Source organism: Lytechinus pictus, chromosome 2, assembly GCF_037042905.1.
Source record: "Lytechinus pictus isolate F3 Inbred chromosome 2, Lp3.0, whole genome shotgun sequence".
NCBI lineage: Eukaryota > Metazoa > Echinodermata > Echinoidea > Temnopleuroida > Toxopneustidae > Lytechinus > Lytechinus pictus.
This window is the reverse complement of record NC_087246.1, coordinates 18148391-18167260: the sequence shown is the minus strand read 5'-3', so window position 1 is coordinate 18167260 and position 18870 is coordinate 18148391. Positions and strand designations below refer to the sequence as shown.

Sequence of the window (18870 nt, the reverse complement as noted above, 5' to 3'; positions counted from 1 at the left end):
TCTTTCCCCCCCCCCCCCCCCCTCCTTCTGAGTACTAGCATCTTAATCTCGAGATATCGACATATAGGAAACTATAATGTCAAAATATGTCAGAAAAGAGGATCAGGGGTGAGAGCTCGGTTAAGATTTTGGATCTCATCAATTCATGCATTTTCGAAGAGTTGATCAGAAGACCTCTGAGTGGCACTTTTGAGCTTCCATATAGCGAGATGTTGACATGAGCAGATCAGGGGCCCATTTCATGAAGAGCTACAACTGTTTATGACAACTACCATGGCAACAGGGCTCAGCAGCCAATCAAAATGACCAAGGCTACCAATCAAGAATACCATGGTAGTTGCCATAAAGGCAAAGTTACAACAGTTGCAACTCTTTATGAAACGGGGCCCCTGATCTGTTCATATGGTTATCATTTTTCAAAGGGACATGTCCAAATTATAGATCTCCGTTTGATCTTCTTTCCTGAAAGATATTTACTCAAAACCAAAGAGCTAGCTTGTCATCTATTCTTCTGGAAGAATCTGGAAGAATGAAGACACGAAGAGATCTTAAATCTTTTCTACTAATCATCTTTTCTCCGGGATGTCAACATGCATTATATGGACCTGGCTGGCACTAGTAAACTTCAATAAGTTTTTGATTCGCATATTTCTTATAAGATATAACACTATATAGCATTACGCCTCCTACACTCTTGACTGTCAGACAAATAGCAAAAAAGAAAAAAAGAGACAATGATGGAGAAAAGTGTGATGGATTTCAGGAATTTAATTAGGTTCTACCAAATGGTAAACAACAAACAAACATTCAAAGACATTGCAACCATTGTAAACATAATGAGAAGGGTCCCGTAACACAAACATTTGCAATCAATTACTAGTTTCCCAGTTTCATAAAGTCTGCTTGGTAGCTTTAAAATTAAGTCCAATAGGCAGGGCATAAATCAATGTTTCAATCAAAATAGAGGCAAAACATCAAGCATCTGAGTGTTGAAATGTTCAAATGTGTGTAAAGTGTTAAAATAACGAGCAGAATGTATTATAACACTGGTGGGAGTTGAACTAATACCATCATGGCCATATGCAGAGGGAGGGAGGGGGGCAATTACCCTCCAGAAATTTTGAAAACTTACATTTATGTACTGAAAATTTTCACAAAATTACCAAAAAGTGTGCACGAAATCCTTCAACTTCACTTTAGATAATGAAAAAGCGGCCTAATGACAAGCTCCATCATTTTGGTCCCTCGCTTTAGAGTTTCTGAAGACATTGTTATGCATCTTGTCCCCGAGTGGAAAAAAATGTCTGCATATAGCCATGAACACTAGTGTAAAATGCTTTGACATTGGTGTAAGATGCCTCTCAGAACACTGATCATTTCAACAATAGTGATTTTCAGTGTATACTCTTTGGTTATAACCTGTGGATTTACCACTAGATGAATAGTAACCCCAAACTGCTAAACATTTTCAAATTAAATACACAAATTGACTAAGCCAAGCTTTCTTTTTCATTTTCATTGCACATTATATGTATTTTACATCTTGATATATATGACCATTGACTTATACTTGGCACTGTGCAACTCTTTATCTGAGATTAATATAGCAAGGCTGTTCGAGATACCACAAAAAAATATAAATCATATTTTTCTTTTTTTTTTAATTACTAAAATCATAAAGCATCAAGCACCACCTTGGTTGGATGAAATGAAATAAAATTTTGGTTTCTGAAAGTTCACAAAATAATCAGAGTATATCATTTATGTAAAAAAAAACTTCATTTTCAGCAGCAAAAAATAACGTTAAAAACCACACAAGTAGTAATAAAATAAAATGCAGAACAAAGTACTGAATACAAAATGCATAATTTTGAATTCAAATATGAATAATTATGTAAAGCTCATGATTCTGCAGAAAATTATCTTTTGATTGAAAATTCCATACCATAGCTTTTTAAAGCATTATCGTTATAATGAATAGCATAATATGAACTCATATCTTTAAAGCTTGGTATCATGCACTGTTTTTATAATTTAATCAAGTAGATATTGCATAGTGTAAATGATTATTAGGCCTGCCAATTCCATCGAAACACAATAAATTATTTTGAAAGAACAGATGTTTGCTGTAAAGCATTGAAATCATCAAAACAAAAGAAATCGCTCGATTCTTCCGAATGGCATAATGCACTACACAGATAAGCATGTATTTTTAATTTTCAGGCATTTCTTAAGCAATCGTTTGCAGTGGATCATTTTTTCATGATTTTTCATGATGAATAATTGAATATCATGAATAGAATTGATTCCAATCTTTCCCACATATTTTGTTAAAGTCAAGCTAAAGTTAATGGATTTCAGCAACCTAAATAAGACAAGTACAAACAAGAGAAATACATGGACAAAAATAATCACATATTCTTGAATGGCTAAAAAATTTGTATTTTTTCAGTTATCAATATTACTCATATTACCGTCAACAATTTCATTTGATATAAAAGGAAAGCCCATACAATTCACAACACAGAGATAGGGAAGTCAAACAATTATATGAGACCAATCACACTGGATACTTCAAAATGAAGACATGCTGAAATATGCAATATCAATTATTAGTATCAAGCCCTTTGAGGAGGAACATCATTTTAATATCATTATTTCAAGGATTGATGGCAATGCCTGGCAATTTGATTGGCAATATTTCCCCTGCTCCCTGTATACCTAGTAAAAAAAATGATGTTAGAGAATTTTAAATCTCTGTCACAATTATATTGCAAAATATACATATTTTTCATTTTGAATGACAGATTTCAAACTCTCATATACTAGTATATCTAAACACAACACTAAAGTTTGTTCATCCTAAGTCAAGAAGGTGAAACTTTTTAATAAAAAAGTGCATAAAAACATACTGATTACTTGATATTTGGTTATTGACTTACTTCTGTGTAAATGTACCATTAATTGGGTCATGCATGAATGAACACACATTTAAGACAAAATAGAAGGTCAAATGTTAACTTTTAAAGATTAAAAAAGAGGTTTTTTTTTGTCAAATTCTTTTTTCTTGTGAATGTTCTCGTGCTAGTTCATTGCTCGACCGAATAACAGTAAAAAAGACCGAGTAAAAAAGAGCATGGTCGTAAATAACCTTCTTTTTCTTTACTGCTAGAAGACACCAATGTCATAAACAGCTTTATTTCAGCCAACCCATGAACCATTGTCATTATCTTGTAAAACTTCCAATTTCATCTTTTACAACTAGAGTAATAAGCTTCACTACACAGCTTAGGTTGGAATAGCAAATACAAAACACATTACAACTGGCTGAGACATACTTAAAAATATCAATGCACATTACTGGCCGTATCTGGGGAGCATTTCATAAAAAGTTTTGTCAATGACTTTCACTGGCTAATGTGCTCTCAGCCAATCGGATGCAAGGATTTATAGTAGCTTTTAACAAAAGACAGAGAAATTCACTATTTCTTTCATGAAATGCTCCCCTGGCGTATTTTTCACATTCAAACAACTTGACTAGACATGTATTATTTACACATGGCTAACAGTAAAAATGTCCAAAGGAATCTGATAGGATTTTTAAACATGAAATATTCAACAAAGACAATATCAATATTATGATCACAATTACATCTACTCAAATTGATAAATAATTTGATATATATACATATTCGATCATATAATCTATTCCATATATCATTATTAAAAATTAGAGCACAAAAAATCACTTACTACAATGCACTCGTGTCATCACAATATATATAGATATGTACTGTTTTTAGCACTTCCAGAAATTATTTACTTGATATTACTTTGAATGAAGCTGTTTCAAGAATAATGCATGATGTATTTCCGCATATAGATATGATTTTTTCAATATATTTTCAACTAAAATATTTTTTCCAAGACACCACTTCTCAGAATGAACAAGAAGCAAGTTATTACCACTGGTGAAGTTAATTGAGATTGAGTACTTCTCTCCTCTTAAAAACCCCTTTAAACCCTAATTCACCAAAAAAGTATTAATAAGTCAAGGCGTGTACATGCTAAACTCCTCAGCTTCCTCTGTATGCACAGGGGGTTTTTAAAGCTTGCTCAGACTAGAAGATTGCAGATGGGCAATTTATACTTCGATAGACCGCAATGAAATAACCATTCATATGAGCCAGTGCTACACATTGTGCTACAAACATTCATCTGAGAGAGTACAAAGTGTTAATACATTTCATTTCACATGCATATCATGGTAAATGTCTTCTGATTATAATAGGGATGTGAATAGATTGCATACCATAAAATGTGAAATGATCACTTCTAATTAATACCCCTATTGTTACACATGACATTGAATTTCGATGTAACATTTTTCACTCAGGATTACTTCAGGAGTATATGTTAACTCATATGGTATGATCACTATATTAGCAGGAAAACTAGTTCACAAGATGAAATACTCAAGAAAATGAACTTAATTTACAAACTTAATATTTCAAAACTAAAACATCTAAAAACACTAGGTATTTACTTATAGTACTGAACTTTGCTACATGTTTTGAATTCTCATAATCCACACTTTATTGTACTATTTCTTCTAGTGTAAGACTCAAGAATTATTGCACAATTTACATTCCTACTTCTATTTTTTTTATTCTAATTCTAATTTCTAAATCTGTGTATATATATATAGTTGTGATGGTTTTCATTGTAGACCTTTTATTCATTTGTTTTTAATACATTTAAATAAATAACAGTCATCTACTAGAAATACATTTTGCAAAAGTCATGGGGGTGTATTTAATTAACAAAATTACATACACCTAAACCTGCAAGTAAACTGCTCAATTGTGTAGACCTTTTCTCATTCTATCAATATTCAATATATTTACACAAATAATTTTGACACATCTAGAAAAACAACATTTTGCATGAAAATAATAGGTCTTAAAAAGCTGAATACTAGTATTCAATATAAGTTTGCTATAAACTATTTTAAGTAACACCTAACCCACTTAGTAAACTGCTTGAAATTACCAAAATAAAAACATCTATAATAGCAGTGGTGGCAAGGGGGCTTGATTTCTCAGGATCATGTCTTGACATTCGCACAATGAATAGCAGGTTTGAGACTTAACTAGACTTACCAAAGTTCCTTCACCTCCCGGCTTCACCTAAAGCATGTGAAAACCAAAGTCCTTTGAAAGCACATAAAGCATGAACATACACACATAATAAATGTTAATGTCTTTAACATTGATCAGATTCAGTCTGTTTAAATTTCATTACTTTAAACAAATGCAAGCTTAATACAAGCATTGGGTTACCTATTACTTGCTAGCTATAAAGAAATTGGACCTCTCTTTAACAATCACCCTCCTGTAAAGCAATGGGGAATCATAACAAAATGATAGGTATTCACTCCATACCCAGTTACAAGCAAGCGCTTGAAATCACCTAAGTGAGTCATATAGATCTTATTTCTACAATAAGCCATGCCATTGGTTATATTATTAGTCACAGTTATCGTATGATGATATACTTATCATGACACAGTTCAGAGTCAATGTAGGATTTTGTTTAAGATTTTGTTTAACTTTGAAGGTCTGTTTCATATGCTTCCTTTGCCACTGCAGCGTTACATAGGATTTCTGATCTCATAAAGCGCCACATAGGAACACATAGGGACACATAGGAATGCTGAGCTCCAAGAGTGTTACTTTTGGCGATGCAAGGTAGAGTCCTCTGAAAATTTTACCTTAGCTTTTACCCATAGGATCTCCAATGAGTGGATGATATCAGTCATTAAATCTGAATTCTATCACAATAGATAAACTACATCTGTACTAAATTGTAAATACTACAGTACAGTAATGATTAAACTGCATCAGTACGTAACTGTGAATTCTATTGTAATAGGTAAACTTCATCAGTACAGAGATGTGCATTTTATAACTTTATCAGTAAACTACATCAGTCCTGATGTGTGAATTTTATAACGATGGGTAAACTACATCAGTACTGATGTGTGAATTTTATAACAATGCGTAAACTACATTAGTATTGAGGTGTGAATTTATAGCGATAGGTAAACTACATCAGTACTGAAATGTGAATATTTATAACTATCAGTATACTACATCAGTATTGAAGTGTGAATTTATAGCGATAGGTAAACTACATCAGTACTGAAGTGCAAGTTCTATCACAATGAATAAACTACATGTGTGAATTTATTCATATGGTAAACTACATCAGTTTTGAACTGGGAACTATGCGACAATGGATAAACTACATCAGAACTGAACGGTGAATTTTATCACAATGGGTAAACTACATCAGAACTGACATGTGAATTTCAAAACAATGGGTAAAATACATCACAATATGTAAACTTCATCAGTAGTAATCTGTGAATTTTACAGTCTCATATTAGTATCACAGTAACATGTGAAATTTCCCAAGAGGTAAACTACATTAGAATCCAACTATGAATTGTATTACGGTAAATTACATCAGTATATAACTACGGAACATATGACGGATGAATCATGAATTACATCAGTACTGAAGAGTAAATTGTATTAGCACTCTACATGAGCTAAATATGCAATGGGTACACATTTTTTGCTAGTACTGCAGTGTAAATATCATTCACATTGGCAAATTAGATCAGCACTGAAGACCCAGTATCATGCACAACCGAGTATTCATCAATATTCTAAATTTTATACAGAGCTTCATAAAGATTTCCATAGTTCAAAGTTTTACACATATTATTACATAACATCAGCACTGTCCATTATGCAAATTACTCTACCCATGAGTCTATTACAAGACAAGGGGAATCTATTCTACTTTAAACACTGCGAATCCTGCACCCGGAGTCCATACCGTTGCTAAGATACACTACTGCCACCACTGCTGGTTCGTAACCCATGACCAGCAATCATTTGCCTGACTGCCATGATCTCGTTGTCGATATATTTTTCCATGTTTTCTTCTCCCTTCAAGAACCTTTCCAACTTGTCAATGCAGGCATCCTGATAATCATGGATCCACCTAGAAAAGAAAAATGGCATAAAATCATATTTAACAGCTGCAAAAGTGATTGGACTAAACAATGACAAAGATGCCCGTCAGCAGTCGAGCTGCTTGGGACGTTGAGACTCATCTCATTGCTGCAGATACCTGTCTACGTTTCTACTCTTCTGCACCACTCAATCATATCTCATCTGGTTTATAGAACTTTCTTTTTGAGGACTTCACCTTACATTACCTCACAACAAATTACTCTTTATCTCTCTCATCTATCCTTATCACGTTTGATTTTCAAAACATTCTCTATCATTTACATTTTTCATGAACTTCTCTTCTCAATCCTAACAGTTCTTTCCAGGACAACTGTAAGCTTCTTCAAACTCACATGGACTTGTGTAAGACAAGCTGTCTCCTTTAGAGTTCAGTGTGTTTATTTTAACCACCAAGTGTTTAGTGGTAGTTATTTTAGCTACTTGCTAAGAAAACATTAATGCTTGAATAATGAGCCAAAAGTATTTGAATGCAACTTGAAAATCAAACACAATTCACAAATGCGTGCTTCTGATTGGGTGAAAATCAGTATGCGTTCAATATGTGGAGTTATGGTCAACTGCAATTCGCTATCCGATAGGCCCTTGTCCAAGATCATAAGATCATAGCTTTATCTTAAGCTATTGAGCCTCTCCCATTTTCACTTACTTGATTCCATTGAAGAAACAGATACCACGCATGTCTTCAGGTAGGTCATCAGGCTTGGGCCATTTGAAGTTATCAATGACCGGTACGATATTGCATTTACACTCTATGGCTGTCACTATCTCCTGTGGGTTAATGAATAATGGTGATAAAAAAGTCACTGGTGTATTTCCACACCAAGGTGAAAGTTATATGCTTTCATAAAGCTTGCTTCTTCAGGCTTGAAACTTTGGAACTTTTTGTGTGTGTTACATCAACCTTTCTTGTGCTGAATGGTGATGTCTACACATGGTTTGGTATGGTGAAGACAGAAGAATCATGGCATGCAAATCCCCGGGGGGGGGGGGGGGGAGTCATATGTATTGTTGTACACACGCATGGCCAAATTATTTCCAAACACCCCCTAAACAAGTTTTTCGCATGCTTTATTTACACATTTTGGCCCCTAAACAAGTTGTCGCCAGAATATGATCCCGGGGAAAAAACATACCCTAAACACGTTTGGCTAGTCTTGAAAAAAAAAAACTTTGGAAAAAAAAACATACCCTCAATACGTTTGACCCTGCAATTGAGTATTGACCAGTCTTTCAAAACTACCCCTTTTATTTTGAAAATCTGTGTTTTTGATACCCTAACGAGTGCACGCGCGGCCCGCGTCCAAAACTGAAAAACACCCCTTTAAACGCGTTTTTTGGGTCACGCGTGTGTAGAGCAATATATTTGACTGCCCCCCCCCCCTGGGGCAAATCCACAACCAATTGAAAGAGGGCAAATGCTGATTGAAATAAATGATGATGATGATGATCTTGATTTGTTGCCCTGTAATGTACTAATCCATGCATACTGTATGGATGACCTGGATATATGCAGGCCTTGTCATTGTTCTTAATACATTACCGAATACTTAATTGTAATGCATGTAAAATAACTGTCTTACCCGATGAACCCAGTCCTTATGATCTTTGTCTCCCATGCACCTATCTAGAGAGCCAGAAGAGAGGACCATCACAAAGCTCTTAGCACTTCTCACACTGTGGAGTAGATTGTTGTCAAATTTGCCTGCCTCCAGCTTCTCCACATCAATGAAGACTGTGAAACCGCGTAACTGCAAGTGTACCTTTAGCAAGCTGGACAAAAAGTAAATATGAACAGTTTTGATATCAAATATGACACAGCAACCACAAAAATAAATGTTGAATATGACAGAATAATGCTAGATTAGAGCTTATTCAAGCTATGAGATTTTTCTGCCAATCATATATATGTCAAAATGATCATTCTGATAATTACTTTTACCATTCCTATGCATTAAAGGTGTTCTAGTTGGTTTGTAATATCATGCATCAACCAGGAGGAGACGGACACTTCAGAAAATAATTTTTCACATATTACTTATAGAGTATCCAGTTTTGGCACAAATTATAACTTTTGTCAAGTAGGTGATTGTTCTATAGATTCATATGTAGATTTTTTTTATATACACTTTACAGAACTCAACTACATTATATTGTGAGAGTAAAAAAAGAGAACAGTGTGAATTTTCATTCCCCTTTTAATAAGTTTAAATAATCAATATCACATTTGTGCTCACCGTATCATTTCAAATATGCGAACGAACCTGTATCTGGAATTTATTCATCTTCAAATTTACAACACACTGAACTGCTGTGTGATTACTGACTGCTGGGGATGGAAAAAAAAGCAGAGGCAGAGGCACTGCAGCCCGGGAGGGATTTGAACCCGCTACCTCTGGATTACTATACCAGCATCCCTACAAATAAAAACATTCCATAAATCAGTACACAGTTCCTATCTTTCTTCTACAAACCTTGCTAGCAGAGACCCAGTAGATCTCCGGTAGCTGATGAAGACATCCAAACTCTTTCTTGGTTGGTTCTTAGAATCACCCGACTCAGTCAACTGCTTTTCTTCATTCTGAGGACTGTCAAATACCTTGGGGTAGATGTCAAGTCCTATAACAAAAGCAAAATGAATATGTATGACATTATTGTGACCTTATGAGAATTAGAGGATAAGGAGAATTATCTATAAATGTTGTTGTTTTTCCAACCTCAATTTAATATTCTTCAATGGCCAAGCAAAGGTAATTTCAGGGGGATGCAATATGGCATTTATTTGTTTTTTAAAATTGAAGGTGACCCTGCCATTTCCCAGCTGTTTAATAATGTTTAATGTTTTGAGTAGTTGCCTCATTCCAATAAGGGTCTTGGTTCAAATCCAGGTCAGTCCATTTCAGACATAGAATTTTTATCGAACATAAAATAGAATGTCTCAGACTATTCCTAGGTGTTCAATACAGTGATTTGCTTTGTTGTCACGCCACCAAGATTAATTTCCATGATATATGTCCATTTCCGGTTGTCAGTATTTGATAATATGAACACTTTTTCTGGTTACTCTTAATAAATCAAGAATGATTTTGTTGGGGAAAAAATCACCCAACAAAAATGTGACGACATACAATCTCAAGCTCTACTTCTATAGATTCAAAATAAGTTAAAAACAATAGTAACAAACACACACACAAAAACATGTTGATACTATATCTTTAGTACAGTCAGAGAATTATCACTTCACTCTAGTATAAAACACAAGTAATAGTATTGAGTATTGATGATCAAATGAGCCTTTCATATACTTTTGATTGATTTTATTTATTAACTATTGTCTTTTGCACAATTATATTCCATGTCTGTGGAACATTATATCCAGTTATAATTATCATACTTGACAAAGCTGAATCAATGTATAAGTTATAACCATGATATAGATAATGTAGGTAATACTATGAATAATACAAGTTGCTGGTACACACATCATTCATGAAAATTAGAAGAAAAGAAAAACAGGATGGGTAGGATTTAAAAGTAGATATGGTCATAAATCATTTATTGTAATTAAATGATCTATTTTCAATATAAACACATTAGGGAAAACAAACTTAAAACCAACATAAAAAAAAAGAATCCAAAAAGCAAATGGTTACCGTAGATTCAATATCTTGGTGGAAAACCAGAGGGAGTCAGTTTAGCTAGCAATGTACTGTATATATGGCACGATATTTGGATGTTAAAAAGAATCAAGTCCATGATTTTGTCTTCTTTCAGGAGTATTCAAGCAGCATTTGACTTCTCGTCATCCCTTTTCTGTTCGGCCCATGGAAAAAACGTTTTCTTACTCTTTTCTTCTTCTCTTTCATTTCTACCTTATCTATATTTAATTATTCAATTTCAAATTGTATTTATGTAATTACATTGTACAATTTTTGCATGTTTTTTATGGCCAAATAAATGATAATAATAATAATAACATTAAATATTATTTACAGCTTAAAGTACTATTGATTCTCCACTTTTCAAAACACCTAATTTTCCATTTTTGACTATCCTTGTTCGTTTTCTCCTTTTTTTTTTAAACTACATATTTCCTGAAAGAATGACCAAATTAAGAATTATAATTAATGTGTTAAAATTAAAATACCCTTGTATGCATTCATGCCTCCTTTTAAAAACACATGCTAATGTTCTAAAGATAAAATTAAATTCCAATCATGGGGTTGAAGGAGAAAACTTATCAAAGTTTAATTGGAAAATACTAATCACAATGCACCTCGCTAAGACAAATGCTTATAAATTGTAAAATTCTGCAATAAACCATATTATGCTGAGAGTGGTATATGCACTGCACACAGAAATGCATACACACACATACAAATGTTCTCTATGAATATATCAGCTGTTTTTGTTTGCATCTCGAGAGCAATGTCTTGCAGTGCTGCTTTTGACTATCATTGAAAACTCACAATATGGACCAGGGGTGGATCCAGGATTTTCCAAAGGGGGGGGGGGCACATTTTCCCTAGGAAAATTTGACAAGCAAAAAAAAAAAAGGTTTTCACTGAAAATCAAAGGTCATTTTGTCCCATGTAAAATTTGACAAATGAAAAAAAATCTCACTTGTGCATGAATGACATATTCTCATTAAAAATATTTGCCCTGACTCTTAAAGAGGGGGGGGCACACTTGTGTATGAACAACATATTTACATTAAAAATATTGGCTATATGACTCTTAAAAGGGGGGGGGCATATGGGCTGGATGTTGCCCCCCCCCCCCTGGATCCGCAACTGACATGGACTCTCTTCAACTTCAAACAACAAAAGATACCCTTTAAGTGGTAGTTAGGGTGCTCAATCATGTTTCATACTGGACTAAGAAATATTGTTGGTAATACATTAACATTCAATATGTGCCTGAAGGAGATAACGGCTATGAGAAAAATACATCACAAATCATAGAGGCAGTTGGCTTCTTACACAAGTGGGGATCGACTTGTAGTTTGACATTTTGATTTTATGTACAACCTCATATGGAGCAGACGTGGATGCCCGTGTGCCCCCTTGGCTAGACGAGAATGGAAAAAGCTCTTTTTAGAAGGAAGTGGGATGTGAGACCTTCTTTTCTCTTACTTAAAAAAAAAGTTTTTGCATCCTTTATTAATACTATTTGGCAGGGACAATTTTTTTTTTTTTTTTTTTGGGGGGGGGGCGGGGCAAAGGAGTTGCATGCAAAAAGAAAGAAAAAACTTAATAAATTTGTGGGCCCCCACAATCCCACAGGGGATTGTGGGGGCACTCGATCCACCCTAGAAGCATGAACAACCCCTTGATATGCCTGACTGCATTTATAGTCTTACTCATTTTAAAACTAGGAGTAGCATTGGCTGTCTTGTTATTTTTCAGAGTAGAGTCTTGAGATTAAACCTTGATTCTCCAGTTTTCATCTTCCCTCTTGATGGGTGCCAGAAACATAGCTCATTAGAAATGAGCTACATAGCTAATCAAAATGCAATCAGTTGAATAGGTGGAGGCCACCATCTGCTAATCAGCTCAGTCAGATACTATGTTTAATTTTTATTTGCTTCATAGCTTGTAATTAAAAGAAGCAACTAATTTTGTGTGAAGGATGCTGTGCCTAAACACTGAACATACCAGGTACATACAGGACAGAAATATTGAAACATTTTGAAAAAAAGCATTGCCCTTATATTCCCAAATGACACTCAATCCTTTAACAGTCTATAGATTAATAATACTAACTTTTTGCCACCAGATTTTGTTTAATCCATACAAACAGTTATTTCTCATAAAGCATTGAAATTTTTTTTTACCTTTTTTGGGTGATTCTAAAAACTTTTGGTACTAAACATCAAATTAAAGCTTTTTTTTTAAATATCATCTCTTGAATGTCACGATCTTTGGAAATACCCTGGATATTTTTTTTTTTGGGGGGGGGTGTTACACCCACAAATGTAATAATCGCCCACAAATGTAATAACGCCCACAAATGTAATAACACTTTACCCACAAATGTAATAATTTTGATCGCCCACAAATGTAATAATGACTTTACTCACAAATGTAATAAATTTGAAGGGATTTTTGGCGAATCTATTCCAAACTGAAATCCTATAGGAATACGTTCATATAGCACAAAAGTGCAGTCTTTTTTTCCAGACCCGGTTAATAAAGAAAGTATAATATAATCCAAAGTCTTTTCTTCCAGACCCGGTTGTTTCAATAATTATAATATAAGTTCAAAGTCTTTTTTCCAGACCAAGTTGTTTAAAAAATTATAATATAAGTCCAAAGTCTTTTTTTCCAGACCCGGTTGTTTCAAAAGTTATAATATAAGTTCAAAGTCTTTTTTCCAGACCTGGTTGTTAAAAAAATTATAATATAAGTTCAAAGTCTTTTTTTTCCAGACCCGGTTGTTTCAAAACTTATAATATAAGTTCAAAGTCTTTTTTCCAGACCCGGTTATTTCAAAAATTATAATATAAGTCCAAACTAAGATATGATAATGATATTCCAGTGGAATAAAAATGAGAATCGAGCTTAGTCTTTTCCAGATCCAGTTAATTAAAACTGGTGGAATTAGTGTTTTTGTTGTTGTTTTCACTTATACGGCGAATATTGTGAATATATGCGCTAAGGGTAAATTGAGAATCAAGCATAGTCTTTTCTCCAGACCCGGTAACTAAAAACTAAAACCCTATAGTAATGTGTTCGTATAGCACAAATGTGCAGTCTTTTTTCCAGACCCGGTTAATTCAAAAATTATTATAAGTCCAATGTCTTTTTTCCAGACCCGGTTGTTTAAAGGATTATACTGTAAGTTCAAAGTCTTTTTTACAGACCCCTTTGTTTCAAAAATTATAATATAAGTCCAAACTAAAACAACAAAACAAAGACCTATGGTGTAGTTTTTGCTCCAGACTCAATTATTTCAAAATAGGAAATTATAAGAAACAATAAAAACAAACAAACTATATCAACAAAGACCCCACAATATCATTGATGTAGAATAACGTTGTTGTTGTTGTTATGACAAAGTCTTGTGTTTTTAAGACTGTTTGAATTATTTTTTAAATGACTTGGTCTGGAATAAAGACATCGCTCTAAACATGTGCTTTTCTACATGGTCTTAATTTGGAGGATTGTTGGTTCTTAGATTCGTTGTTGGGGTTGGGTTTTATTGCTTTTATATTCTTGAAATAACTGTGTCTGGAGGAAAGTCTACAATCGATCTTTATGTTATTCCACAGTAATTAGATTATTGGGTATTTGTTTTAGAATATTTGTAAAAACTATCTTTTTTTTCAAATAATAACCAAGTCTGGAGAAAGGATGTTTGCTTTACCCATGCATTATTACAACGTTTTGTAGGGGTCTTAGTATTATTTTAAAAAAGCTGGGTGCGGGGTAAATACATATTTTTACACCCAGTAAGGGTGTAACTTTTGAAGATTTGTCTTAGATTTGAACTGTTGAAGTTTTTTAATTCATTTTTTTTAAATAACCGGGTCTGGAGAAAAGAGTACGTTTTAAAACTCGTGTTATTCCAGAAGAATAAGAATATGATATAGTCTTACGTTAGAAGATTTTTTTTGGTAAATTTTTTAATGATTATGTCTTGAATAAAGACAATGCTCTAAACCTCTTTTTAAAACAGGTTCTTAGGTTGAAGGATTGTTTGGTCTTAGATTTGGAGTTTTCTTATTATTACTGTTAGCGTTATTTAAAAAAATAATAACTGGGTCTGGCTGAAAGACTATGCTATATGTCCATGTTATCCAGCATTAATAAGATTATGGGGTCTTTATACTGTTTTTGTTGTTGTTGTATTGTTATTTATAATTTTCGAATAACAGGGTTTGGAGAAAAGACTAAGCTCGATTTTCATTTTTATTCCACTGGAATATCATTATGGTATCTTAGTTGGGACTTATATTATAATTTTTGAAATAACTGGGTCTGGAAAAAAGACTTTGGACTTATGATGTAATGTTTGAAACAACCGGATCTGGAAAAAGACTTTGGACTTATATTATAATTTATGAAACAACTGGGTCTTGAAAAAAGACTCAATTTAGACTTATGTTATAAATATTTAGTTAACCAGTTCTGGAAAAAAGACTTTGCATTTTTGTGCTATATGAACGTATTACTATAAGGATTTAGTTTTTAGTTTTAAGTATTAAACCGGGTGTGGAGAAGACTACGCTTGATTCTCAATTTACTCTTAGCGCATATATTCACAATACGCACCGTATAAGTTCAAACAACAACAAAGACATTAATTCCATCAGTTTTAATTAACTGGGTCTGGAGAAAAGACTAAGCTCGATTCTCATTTTCATTCCACTGGAATATCATTATCGTATCCTAGTTTGGATTTATTTTATATTTTTTTAAATAACCGTGTCTGGAAAAAAGACTTTGGACTTATACTATCATTTTTTAAACAACCGGGTCTGGAAAAAAGACTTTAAATTGTATATAATTTTTGAATTAATCGGGTCTGGAAAAAAGACTTTGCACTTTTGTGCTATAAGAACGCATTACTATAGGATTTTAGTTTAGAACGGATTCGCCAAAAATCCCTTCAAATTTATTACATTTGTGGGTAAAGTCATTATTACATTTGTGGGCGATCAAAAATTATTACATTTGTGGGTAGAGTGTTATTACATTTGTGGGCGTTATTACATTTGTGGGTAAAGTGTTATTACATATGTGGGCGTTATTACATTTGTGGGTGCAACAGGGGGGGGGGCAAAACTATGTCAAATTTTTCTTAAGATTACCTGCCAATGTCTATGAATGCAGAAGCATATAGCATTCTCTACTCCTGTAATTTGGGATAAGTGTTGCATGGAATAATATCTGGCATTGGGAAAGTCAGATCTAACATACCATTTTTGGTACATGTTTGGGTTCGAGATAGCTATCTCAAACTTACCAACACTAGAAAAGGCCTGGGGAGTGTTTCATCAACATTTTCATCCGACAGATCTGACATCTTTCCCTGATGTTGATTGGCTGAGAGGTACTGTTACTATGGTAACTGTCGGATAAAATGGGACTTGTCGGATAAAACGTCCGACAAGTCCTTTCATGAAACGCCCCCCTGGTGACAATGCAGACTTTCTGTTACAGATCTCCATACACACAGAGGATCATTTACATGTATTAATAGATTATGATGAAGTTTAACCTTTTATTAATAAATAATAGTGCTCAGTCTGTCCACTGTACACAAACCTATCTTACCTTGAAAACTAGTAATTCCTTTATTTTTCATCTTAGCAGGTGCACCGGGGAAGGTATATGGATTGAAAGCTGAATATAAAACAAATAAAGATGGAAGTGGCACAAGAACAGAAAACAAAATAATAATAATAAGCAATTGCCACATGGACATGAGGAAAGGGTTAAAAATGAATTACATGTTCATGTTCATGCAAATCATAAAAGGTGAAAGCTAACAGCAACATAGATACAGGCAGTAAATACAAATTAAACAGAAATATATAACAATTATGCAAGAAATGCAATAAAGGGATTATGCTATAATTCATGAATGAATCAAGCCTGAAACATATAGTGTAATTCAAAAAGTCTGACTACATGTGATAACCTGTCCATGGATACCAAAACGAAAATGACTTCTCTTTAAAGGAACTTGACTAGGGATAAATGTCAAGCCTTAAATTTCGAATACACTTCGGGCAAGTCCACTTTTTTAAAAGGGAACAATTTTAGATTACAGTACAAATGGGCAAAATGAAAAAGGGCACGTATATATCCAAAAAGTCAAAGAACTGTGAAAGGGGCATCGAGGGCAGGACCGGCAGGTAATGTCCTTGGATGGCTTTGGATTAATTCAAATCCCTTGCATATTTCTCGGCAAAATACCTTGTGACTTGATTTTACAATTCACTTTCCAATTTCAACAGGCTTTCAATAGACATTCACACAATGTATGAGGTAAAAACAGAAAGAGTACTGAAGAAAAAATGCATGGGGGCTGGGGGGACAATTTTGCCCCCAGCCCCCCCCCCCCCCCGAAATGCTCAAAAGAGCTCTGGAAACTAAACAAAAGAGCCTGGAAATTCCCATTCACTGCAATGTTAAAGCTTGTCCAATGTTGGAGATCTAGGTAGTAGGTTATGAAAAGTAGCCCTCAAAAATAATAACAAAATTTCTTTTTGCCTGAGAACTGACCTGTAAATTTAAAAAGATCATTAACTGTAAGATACATATATGATTCAGAGCACAGAGACTAACATCAGGAAAATAAGAGATGCGACACATAGAGCAGAAATAAACAATAATGATGCAGGGGTAAAATTAATTATTTTGAAAGTATTTCCAAACAAAGGTGAGTGACACTGACTATATTTTACTAGTCTGCGTTGCAAACCCTTCACTCGAGTTAAGGGTCTGAATGTGCAGCCTACTCATGCCTTGTGTACTGAAGGCCCTCTCGCTGTATTGGAACAGCAAGTTTTGTATGTGCTAGTCTTTGCGTGGAGACACACTTGCTGATCAAAGTTTCAATCAGGGTCTGTGCCTGCAGACTATTTTACTGCAATTTCAACATTGAAACCAAAGTGCATATTTTGATAATACAGTAATTTTTGTATTGTAATAATTGTATGTGTGGGAATCAACAGTCTGTGCTAACCTCACACTCTAAACTATGAACATTATGTGGGTCTAATATCACTCTACAATCAGGTATTCATATGGTAATAAGGGATGGGGGGGATAGGAGGCTTGTGTACCAGAAAAAAAAAAACTCAAAATATATATGGACCAGTACCTATAAATATATCCACACAGTGCTGCACTCAACTCAAGTTACCCAGGTGAGGTAAAATGGGTACCTGGCAGGAATTTATTCCTTGAAATGCATGTGCACTGTAAATAATTACAGCCGCCAAGCTAAAGCCAGGGTAAAAATATCCAAGTCTTTAGAAGTGCACATTATAATCATAATGTGATTATAAGCACTATACAAGAACTATTATCATCATTTATTCTTCTTTTCTGCTTTGTTAATTCCAAAAGTGTCAGAAATTATAAATGTATTCAAAACTCAGCTACCTCATAATCAATGTCTCATTACAATTCTGCCCATATTGCCTCCTTTCTGCCAGAGAAGTCATGAAAAATATATGGGGGCTGTGAGCGAATTCACCCCCAAAATGCCAATAAGAGCCCCATGAAACTAACAAGAGCCCCTGAAATTCCCATGGGGTCCAATGTAATCCTTTGTCTTGAAAATATAAAAAGTATCTCCAGAAAAAACCATGAATGTTTCCATAATGACTTACCCCATGGGTGTATAGCCTTGAGTATCTTCATACGATGGACACCATTGGTGATTCCCCCATCATCTTTTAGGTGTTGATCAGTAACAAAGGGTAAGAGTTGAATGTCAATGCCGCAGTGCATCAGATTGTGAGTATACTGGGGATATTCCGGACCTAGCGTCTTGAGCCAGTCATAGAGTTCCTTGTCACCACTGTTAGAGTTGCATTTTAGCTGGCCTAACTCCCGAAGAAACCTGACAAAGTGAAGATTTAAAGAATTAGATTTTTACGTCAGAGTATGAAGAGCAAAATGTTTATGCCACAGTGTATAAAATTTTGAGTGAAGCTTACTACTGCACTGGAATATTGCAAATCCAATAAACTTGAGCCAATCATAGAGTTCCTTATCGCCACTGTTTGAGTTGCATTTTTAGA

The 18870-nt window shown here is 34.1% G+C and overlaps 1 protein-coding gene across 4 annotated transcripts in view; it reads right to left on the bottom strand.

Annotated features, from left to right (window-relative positions):
* Window positions 1-750: 750 nt before the first annotated feature.
* LOC129254652 (NAD(+) hydrolase sarm1-like) overlaps window positions 751-18870 on the bottom strand; it is a 37962-nt gene continuing 19842 nt past the window's right edge. For 3 of the 4 annotated variants that reach the window (XM_064111777.1, XM_064111786.1, XM_064111790.1), the window contains exons 5-10: window positions 18457-18689; window positions 16388-16456; window positions 9581-9725; window positions 8690-8879; window positions 7756-7877; window positions 751-7077 (exon numbers count right to left, since the gene is read on the bottom strand). In XM_064111777.1, coding sequence (XP_063967847.1) covers window positions 6915-7077; window positions 7756-7877; window positions 8690-8879; window positions 9581-9725; window positions 16388-16456; window positions 18457-18689 — 922 coding nt within the window. In that variant the 3' untranslated portion in view covers window positions 751-6914. The remainder of the gene's footprint in view (window positions 7078-7755; window positions 7878-8689; window positions 8880-9580; window positions 9726-16387; window positions 16457-18456; window positions 18690-18870) is intronic. The other variant, XM_064111795.1, reaches the window with a different exon arrangement.